Raw genomic sequence first — 9564 nt, forward strand, 5'->3', positions numbered from 1 at the left:
GACACTCGTTGACTTTTCATCTGTCGCCATTTTTCTACTTTTCAGCCCAAGCGGCACATCGTTCGACATATAAAAACAAAACAAATCAACTGAAAGTGTTTCGCACATGATAATCGCTGTAATGAAACAGTGGGGCAGATTCATGTGCAATTCACTTGTAAGGGATGTTGGAATCATACGTAAATGAAAGTGTTTCGCACATGATAATCACTGTGATGAAACAGTGGGGCAGATTCAAGTGCAATTCACCTGAAAGGGATGTTGGAATCATACGTAAGTGAAGTGTGGCTCATGGATGTAAGTTGATGTGTGCGACAACTTGAAACGAAAGTGAAAAATGATTGAATTCGATGAAAGAAATTCTACAGATAACAATGCACAGTCATTTTCATATCCAATTGATGAAACACTTGGATGGAGCGTGCCCAGTTTTTTCAGTGTAATACAGAGAACAGTCTAACAGGCGACGAACAAACGGTCTGAAAAAAGTGTGTAAAATTTTGCATGTGTGCCATGAACTAACCTCCAAATAATACCCCTCGTTATGCTAAATGGTAAAGTAAAGTGTGATGTCGCTACCGTCGCTAAGCAGACTGTATTTTCATCAGTGTATGTACTTTTCACTCCCGTTGGTACTGACGTTAAAATATATTGGCTATGCCGTTCGCTCTACAGCGACGGTAGCGACATCACATCTTAGTTCACTCAGCATAACGGGGGGTGTAATTCGGAGAGTATATTTTTGCGTGCGCAATCTGTTTTACACACTTTTTATCGTTTGCTTGTTAGTCTGTTCTCTGTGAATATAATATGGTAATATGACAGTAGTTGTTGCGCTATTACTTATACACTAAAAATAAATCGCACGGCTTATCCCTAATGCTCTTTACATATGAATGTCAATAAATGAATCTAATCATTCTATTATGTCGACCCATATCGATTTTTATTGGAATCCACGATATTTTAACGTGCTTTGGCATTTGACGTATGTAAGCATTGAAATCTGAGTGTAAAATGATTGATTTTGGTATGCATGACATGGCAAACCGAAGTGTAAGACACTTGATTTCGTGCTGTGAACTGAAACGCAAGTGTATTCCACGTAGATATGAAATGCTTCATCTATTAGCACAGAAGTAAGTGGAATCCACTTGGCAGTAACGTGTCGATTTTTTACAGTGTACTTGATTCAAATATATTTTGATAAGAGTGTAAGCGTCATTTGATGTAAGCCATCGTCGATTATTTTAAAATGAAGAGAAAAAAATATATCTATCGGGGTTGATCGAGTCGATCAAACAGTATTTTTCCTAATTTCCCCCTCTAGAGAAAACCTAAGAGGAGAAAACAACAATCATATACAAAGATTTTAAAAACACTAAGGTGCACTAAATTTTCAAAAATGAGTATTGCCAAAACTAAAATTGACCAAAAAGAATATTTGAAACGATATTTATCTAATGATAAAGACAAAAAGAAGAAAAAAAAGAAAAAGGATAAACATGCTTTAGGAAAACTTAAGTATGTTACAAAAGCCATTGAAATTGTTTTGCATTTATACTTACGTATTTATTTTAGTGTAAAGATTATTGATGACGACGATACAGCAAACCCGCATCAACTCCAAAATGAAGACGAATCAGATTTATTTGCATTAGGAGAAGAAGCACCACAGATTGTAGGAATTATTGACGAACGTCCACCGGAGCTGAAAGCGAAGGAAGATTTCAACACGAGTAAATGGAAAAAGCTATCTGTTGATAACGAAAACAATTGGGGCAATGTTCCTAAATCTAACGACAGTAACATTAGAAGTGGGACTTATGCAACGAAGTCTAACAGAAGCAATTCGCCTTGCCAATCTTCCAATTCAAACTTTGCTCAAAGAGATGAAGGCATGGTTGCGCCGCATCGTGATTCGGATGAAAGTCCTCCAAGAAGAAGAAATGCTCGTAGCCCTACATTGGCAAAAGGATGTCGACGAGGTGTTAACTCACCAAGAAAAAGATGCTCTCGAATCAACTCTGATTCCGATGCAAGCCCTCCAAGAAAAACCGATAGATATCGGAATGATGGTGAGATAAGAAAAATAAAAGTAGAATATGATTCTGACCAAAGTCCCCCGAGAAAGTCTTCGACCAATCAAGCACAGCTACGAAACACAGGAGAAAGTTCACGAAAAGCGCGACGCAATTCAGATGAAAGCCCACCCAGAAGGCGTTTGGAGAACAAATATCGCAAAGATTCTGATCAAAGCCCTCCAAGACGAGGGCAATCTTCGAAAGAAAGAGTTGCTCAAAGAAGGCGAGATTCTGACGCTAGCCCTCCTAGACGTACTAAAGCATCAATATATGATCGAGACATCAAAGAAGAACGAAGCCATTCCAAATCGCACAGCCGTGTTCCGGATACAAGACATATCAAACAGGAAATTGTTTCGTCAGACGAAAGTCCTCCTCGTAGAAGACATCTAGAGTCAAATGAGAGTTCACATCGTCGAAGAGAGAGAACGCAGAACAGTTCACCGCTCAGATCAATCAAGAAAGAACCACGAGATGACGACTCCGGAACGTTATCTAAAAAGATGACTACCACATTGGATGGCAAAATTGCTGGACTACAAGATGCTAAAGCAATGCGAGTTGAAAACGAGAGGTTCCGCCGAAGAGAAGCAGAAGTATTCGAAAGCATGTCTGCCGAGACATCCGGACGGTACGCAAAGACTGTAGTACGAGAAAAGCATCACAAACGCCGGGAAGACGTAGAAGAGGAACTGAGGAAAGAGTTCGAAAAGCGCAAACGTGACGAAAAAAAGAAGGAAGTTTATACCCGATGGGGAAAAGGGTAAGTAGGACAAATTCCGTTTAACGTGATTATTTCAACTTATTTCGTTATAGGGTGAAGCAAGTGGAGGAGTATAAGGCACAACTACAAGAAGCGGCACACGAGATGAACAAACCATTAGCTAGATATGCGGATGATCAGGATTTGGATGAATATTTAAAGAAGCAGGAACGTTTGGGGGATCCAATGTTGGACTACATTCGTAGTAAGAAGAAGGAAAAGGCACGTGAAGAGGGACGTCCTGAAAAGCCTATATACAAAGGTTCCTTCATGGATAACAGATTCGGTATACGACCAGGCTATCGCTGGGATGGTGTGGATCGATCCAACGGTTTCGAGAAAAAGTGGTTTGAAATGCAGAGCAAAAAGAAGGCTGTCGAGGAAGAAGCTTACAAGTATAGTGTGGAAGATATGTAGCTTTGTAATAAAATGTTATTCCGACAAATATATTTTGCTTACTCAGCGGACGCAGTTTTATCTCCGCTAAGAACATCACTACCTTTATTTTTTTTGCGCTTGGATTTCGATTTTACATTGACATCGCTTTCCTTTTGCTCCTTGGGCTTGTTTTTATTCTTGACGCGTAGATTTTCGCTAGGTTGACCTTCTTCACGAGATGACCAACGGGGCATCAATGGTGTAGAGTCAATGTTGACTATTCCGCCACGATTTGGTAGCTGTAATTGAACACGTTTTAATACGTGGCTACATTTCTATTCTAGTAAATAGTGTTACATCAAGATATCCAGAAAATGCATTGCGTCCAATGCCTTTCATTCGCGTTGAACTTATTCTCTCCTGTTGAAGCAAAGTGTCATCTGCTGATAATAAATCTGAAATATCACTGATCAACATGCATTGCATGTCAACCAGCGCTCGTCGTTTCTGCCTGTATACTCGTGCCACCTCATCTGATGAATTTGGCTTCCACTGGAAGCAGCTGACTGTTAGCTCTAAACGTTTTAGCATCATTTGCAATCGTATGTTTTGATCCATCTGCAGTTCTGTGTGTATGCGCTCCAACTGTTCCCACTGCTCAGAAGTTAAATCATTTTTTGGATTGAAAAGAAGTTTCAAGTTTGTGCTGCTACTCAGACTCTCGTAGATAGACTCGTACAAATCTTTTAAATAAGTAAAGTTATCACTCACATTGCATTCCGAGCAGATTTGTTTTAGAATAGCTGCAGGTGATGTCTTGAAATTTAAGATTTGTTATTTGCTTAGATGTTGGAATATAAAAACTTACATTAGGCTGAGCAGTTATTTGGGATTTAAGTTTCAATTTTTGTTTCGATATCTGAAGAAACGCCAATTCTCCGGCTAAAAAATCCACTACAAGGCACGCATCGTTCACAGTGCGGAATCTGTCGGCCAACGGTTGTTGTAAGAGTTCACGATAGGGACAGTTGAGTTCTTTTAAAAAAGAGGAGAGTTCTAACGCAAAACACTGCAAATCGTCGGTTGATGAAACCTCCTCATCTATTTCACCAGCTTGCTTAATCTGATCAGTTAGCCATACAATCAGATGGCGGTACGTGGCTGCTGTCAAACCTGCAGAGAGGATTTCCGCCAAACGTGACTCATTGTCCAATGCGGCTGTATGATAGCTGAAATAATCGAATTGTAACATTTGAATGCTTTTCTTTCCTCATTTTGGTACCCCATTTTCTGCAACAAGTTAACAATGTCCATTTGAGTACTTCTACTGATACTGCTTTAGCAACACGAATTGATAAAGATACTAATGACTATCACCTGTTGGAATTCAAGTTTGATATAAGTTGCGTTTCGAAAATCGATTCTAGCAAAATAATCGATCAGAATTTGTCAAACCGATTTTGTTTGCCGGTCGATTCTCTCGGTGTTAATACTACACTGAGAGAAGCATCATAGTAGTTGCTCAGTATTTTATTTTAGCAACATTTTGTTTTATCAAAATGTTTTAGATTCGAAAGGCTGAAAATCAAAACGTTATCAAACTATACAGAGGAGTGTTTTGCGAAAGCTGCCCGGTCTCGCCCTGAATCATTTGGACAACGATAACAGGAGTTCAAAAACGTAGAGCGTTCGGAATTCATTCCGATTTAAATTATAATTAAAATAAATAATTGTTTTAGCTTTCCAAGATTCAGCCTTCCTTGATTCCGCCTTGAGTGTCAGCCTTCTGTTGCTTAACCCGTTTTTCACCAAACTGTTTTTATATGCCTAACCCTTTTCTGATGACTCGAAATAAGCCGTTTTCGATAAATAAAAGGAATATCAAATGGCGATAAAAAGGGTTCATAGTAAAATATCCGATGGTGTATCGAATTTAAAAAGCAAATCGTAGAATAACTTTGTGTTATGAATGTTTTATTATCGTAATACACTATTATACAATGTTAAAACATGCAATTTGTTTCAGAACGAGTATATTTATGATAGTATTTCAAAGTTTCGCTTCAACTTCTGCGTGGTAAATAAACTTATCTGTTATCATGATTCGAATTGTATTATTTAACTTAGGGCATCTTTCGAGAAAAAGACAGTTGCTTTCGTATGAACGTAATAGTTGCCTAAGTAGGTGTCATTTTAGCTCAACGACGTCCACCTCGATTGTAGTTGGATCGGCCACCGCCTCCATTATTCCCACCGCGCCCACCACCACGATTGTAATCATTATCGAAGCCACGATCGCTGTTACCGTCGTAACTATTATTTCGACTATACTGTTGATCACCTTGACCTCCATGTCCACCACCACTGCTACTACCACCACGGTAGCCTGAACCGCCAGAACTGTTACTGTACTGATCGCTGCTCGTAAACCCGCGACCCGATCCGGTGCTATACCCGCTTACGCTACTGTTGCTGCTGTAACTCTGGTTGTAATCTGAAAACGTTTCGATCTTAGTACGAATCAATTCACTCATACAAACTCAGTCACACACCTTTTTGAGGTTGCGACCAACCGCCCTGGACACGACTATTACCGCTATATCCACCACCTCCACCTCCGCGGTTTTGATTTTGTTGGTAACTACCACCCCCACTACCTCCCTGGTTGAATCCACCCTGTCCCTGATTATAACTTCCTTGACTATAATTACCTTGCTGTTGATATCCTCCGCCTCCACGATTTTGTTGACCACCCTGAAAAAAATTGTTTTATTAGTAAACTAATGGTATGGAATATTTTTCGATTATAACTCACAGAAATGTCCTGTCGGTTGCATGAGTAAATAAAATTTAAAAAATAAATATGATTTATGATGTTTACTCTCAATTCTAATTCAAAAATATACGGTAACCTGCCGTGGCGACAAACTCAACCCATGGCAGACTGTCGAAAGATTCTTGGTTGTATAGTTTTAAAGTGCAATCGTTCAAATGCTGATCAAGCAACGGAAATTATTCAAGAATATATTTTTACTACTTGATACCGTTCATATACGACTTAGGGTAACGAAGATATAAAATATACACAGTGCACTACTCACTCTTCCACCGGAAAAACCTCCACGTTGTCCACCGCCCCCAGGCCCTCCGGTGCTTCTCTGCGTTTGCCATGACGGCATTTCCAGCGGTGGTGGATTGTGCTCGTAGGCTCGTCCACCGCGATCCGGCACTCGACCAATAATATGCCGTTGAATTTTACTCTTGGTGTTCTTGCGCACGGCCGCGCTACTAGTTTTTTCAATGATTGCCAACGTCTCCCTTGCTCCAAGCAGCGCACCTAGATCTGTGTCGCGGCCCCCGGTCTGTAGTGAATCGAGTAGTTTTCGTTTCTCTGCGTAGCGCTCGGACATTGTACCTTCCTTTCCTTTTACTCGAGTAGACCATTTAAAACTTTGAATCGTCACATCTAACCTAGTAAGTAACATTTTACGCCGCAGATCATATTCAGTATCCAAATCCTTTTGCAATCGATCAAGTTTATTCCACTGCTCCATTGTTAAGTTTTTCTTTGGGGCAAACAATGGACAGCTCAAACGTTTTTCACCTGCAATTCTTATTGTGTCATTCAGCCGAACGTTGATCTTTTCGAAAAGTACTTTTGCAGGAATATTGTTTGGAGGTTTACCCATCCCCAAGGTTATAGAAATGTCTTTGAGAGCTGCAGCCGTCGGTGATTCAAAAAGCGTTATGACATTCGTTTTCTCTTTTGGTTTTTGCAGTGACTCGATCATTTTGAATGCCATTAGTTCGTTTAGCAGATATTCTAGAAGAACCATTTTCGAGTCATACGTTTGCAGTCGATCCGAGACGTGGCCGGATATGAGATTCGCATACGGGCATGTAAGTTCTTTCAGGAAACCGGACAGCTCTAGGATGAAAGTGCTGGCATCTTCACTTTTCGAAATTTTTTCGTCCAGCTTTCCAAGAATGCGAATTTCGTCGGTTAACCAGATAACCAACTCTTGAAATGCTGGACTTTGAGCACCGGCTGCAATGGCAGTCGAAGCGTACGTTTGCTCAAGAAACGGGCCATCATAGCTGCAATAAAATGTGTTATTCTTACTTTCGTTTGAAAGCCACGCTGTACAGCTTACCCAACAATTCCTAATTCGCTTAAAAGTTGTTCCTCCATTTAGAATGAAATAGAGATGAAGTATATTGTAAAAATACACCGGTTCCTCCTAATATATCTGTTGTGTCAAACTGTTACTTTTAGGTATATTTGGGAATATAAATTACTTACAGCGAACACCACAATGAGGAACTACAGGATTATCCGAATAATCAATGGAACGTGCTTTTTTATTAAATTTGTACAACTCTAAACGGAAGAAAAGCGAAACAATTCAATGAATGATCTTTTTGGTTTTGTTGAGAAGGCAAAATGCACAGTAAAAAATAAATCTGTGGTTTTGGTGTCAAATGAAATGTGCACGTCTATGAAAAGTGAGTTCTACAGTGAGTTATGGCTACTTATTATTGATAGCGACAAACAAGAATTTTTCTCGCGAAAAATTATTGTAGAAGTGCGGGGGTACGTTCACAAAAAGTACGGAAATTAAATTTTGTACACGGAAAACGAAAAGTACCCATTTTCATGTCGATTTCACTCAACGGCGTCGTTCCGTGCAGGAAGTCAATTTTGAGTAGTTGTAGATTAAATCAATAGAAGGTATATAGCACTAAGAGTAATAATCCGTCAAAAATACTTAACGTTTAGTTCAATCTTTTAAACTATGTCTTGGGTAGATTTATTGTGCATTCAAATATAAATTATCAAAACGTCGCTGATAAACTGGCAGTCAGGCTCACTTCCGATGCTTATTCTTGTTGTTCTCGCAACACTGCAACCATCTCAGCCGCCACTGCGCTGTCAGTCCTGCTTACAAAAACAAATACATTGAAATCATTCCCGCAGTTCATGTTGTGTGAACACGCAGTAGTACTATGTGTTTGTAAAGTCGGAAGAAAGTTCGGAAGTCGGAAGTCCGACTTCCGAACTTTAATTTAGTGCTGGCGCCACAATAGTTAATTTCATTCGATTGAATTAATATTAGTTGAAAAGAGCGGATCATTAAAAAAAATGTATAAAATCTACTCAAAACCTACTCACGTATCCTTCTAATTTGGTGTACATTAATTCCCCTTTCAAGTTCCTCCGTTTCAAGCTTCATTCTCACAATGCAATTTTAATCTTCTTCTTAATTGGTGGCTGTTATTTAAAAACAGAAGCACAAAAGTACGTTCTTCACTCAACATCACCAATTTAAAACCAAAACTACCAATATCAAAGAAATCTCTGCCAATATCGCGAAATCAATTTCATCACGCGGGTTTTAAATTTTCAGCAGAAAGTTTTTGCGAGAACAGCACCAACCCCGAACAACATCACGGATACCATTTTGCAGATCCTCCGAAACCAGCAAGTGCTCATGGAGCAAATGTCACAGCAGCTGGTCGCTACGCAGGCCGCCATCACGATTCTTTCCCGAGACGAAGTTGTTCTCGATTCCCTTTCGAGTAACATGGCGGAGTTTGTGTACAACAAAGAAAGAGGTAACATATTCGACGCATGGTTTTCGCGGTACAACGACCTGTTTGACAGGGATGCCTTTAAATTGGATGATGCTGCTAAGGTTCGACTTCTACTGAGAAAACTGATCCCACAGGATCATGAGCGGTATTATAGTTTTATACTACCGAAACTTACTCGGGAATTTATTTTTGACCAAACCATCGATAAGCTCAAGGCTCCTTTCGGTGCAACCGTTTCCATTTTCCGGCGACGGTACAACTGCCTCCAAACAACCAAGGAGGACAGTGAAGACTATCTTGCTTACTCGTGCAAGGTCAATAAATCCTGCATTGATTTTAAGCTGTCAGAATTAACGGAGGAGCAGTTTAAGTGTTTAACTTTCGTGTGCGGCCTCAAATCGAAACAGGATGCTGAAATCAGGATGCGGATAATAAACAAGCTAAATGAAGCTGAGGACCTGACCCTCCAGCAAGTTGTGTAGCAGTGTAACAGCCTGATAAATCTCAAGCAGGATACTGTTATGGTGGCAAATGCGTTATCGGTAAACTTCGTTGCCCACAACTACCATTCGTAGTTCAATCATCGGCCACGTAGTGAAAGTCCCTCCCGTGAAAAGCCCAGATCACCCTGCTAGTCCTGCGGTGGAATGCATTTCAGCAAAGACTGTCGTTTTCGTGAACATGAATGTCGCGAAAATGCGGCAAGCAAGGTCACCGTGAAGGGTACTGTTCCTGTTTTTCATC

The 9564-nt window shown here is 40.1% G+C and overlaps 3 protein-coding genes across 4 annotated transcripts; 1 reads left to right on the plus strand and 2 right to left on the minus strand.

The window, feature by feature from the left end:
• The first annotated feature begins 1280 nt into the window (after positions 1-1280).
• LOC129723222 (BUD13 homolog) lies at positions 1281-3314 on the plus strand. The gene is made up of 3 exons (XM_055677294.1): positions 1281-1524; positions 1582-2847; positions 2901-3314. Exons 1-3 carry the CDS (start codon positions 1406-1408, stop codon positions 3262-3264), a joined length of 1749 nt encoding a protein of 582 aa, XP_055533269.1. The 5' UTR covers positions 1281-1405; the 3' UTR covers positions 3265-3314.
• Positions 3295-4651, minus strand: LOC129723225 (protein FAM98B-like). Its single transcript, XM_055677297.1, has 4 exons — positions 4508-4651; positions 4094-4454; positions 3583-4041; positions 3295-3524 (listed from the first exon to the last, which is right to left on the minus strand). Exons 1-4 carry the CDS (start codon positions 4537-4539, stop codon positions 3303-3305), a joined length of 1074 nt encoding a protein of 357 aa, XP_055533272.1. The 5' UTR covers positions 4540-4651; the 3' UTR covers positions 3295-3302.
• Positions 4652-5178: 527 nt separating this feature from the next.
• LOC129723223 (protein FAM98A-like) lies at positions 5179-7689 on the minus strand. 2 transcript variants are annotated; one of them, XM_055677295.1, is made up of 5 exons: positions 7529-7689; positions 7380-7475; positions 6327-7323; positions 5778-5979; positions 5179-5719 (listed from the first exon to the last, which is right to left on the minus strand). In XM_055677295.1, exons 2-5 carry the CDS (start codon positions 7415-7417, stop codon positions 5424-5426), a joined length of 1533 nt encoding a protein of 510 aa, XP_055533270.1. In that variant the 5' UTR covers positions 7418-7475; positions 7529-7689; the 3' UTR covers positions 5179-5423. The 2 variants fall into 2 exon arrangements, with proteins under 2 accessions (XP_055533270.1, XP_055533271.1); XM_055677296.1 differs by having other exon boundaries at positions 7380-7466; positions 7529-7682.
• Between the last annotated feature and the right edge of the window lie 1875 nt (positions 7690-9564).

Source organism: Wyeomyia smithii, chromosome 2 (genome assembly GCF_029784165.1).
Source record: "Wyeomyia smithii strain HCP4-BCI-WySm-NY-G18 chromosome 2, ASM2978416v1, whole genome shotgun sequence".
Taxonomy (NCBI): domain Eukaryota; kingdom Metazoa; phylum Arthropoda; class Insecta; order Diptera; family Culicidae; genus Wyeomyia; species Wyeomyia smithii.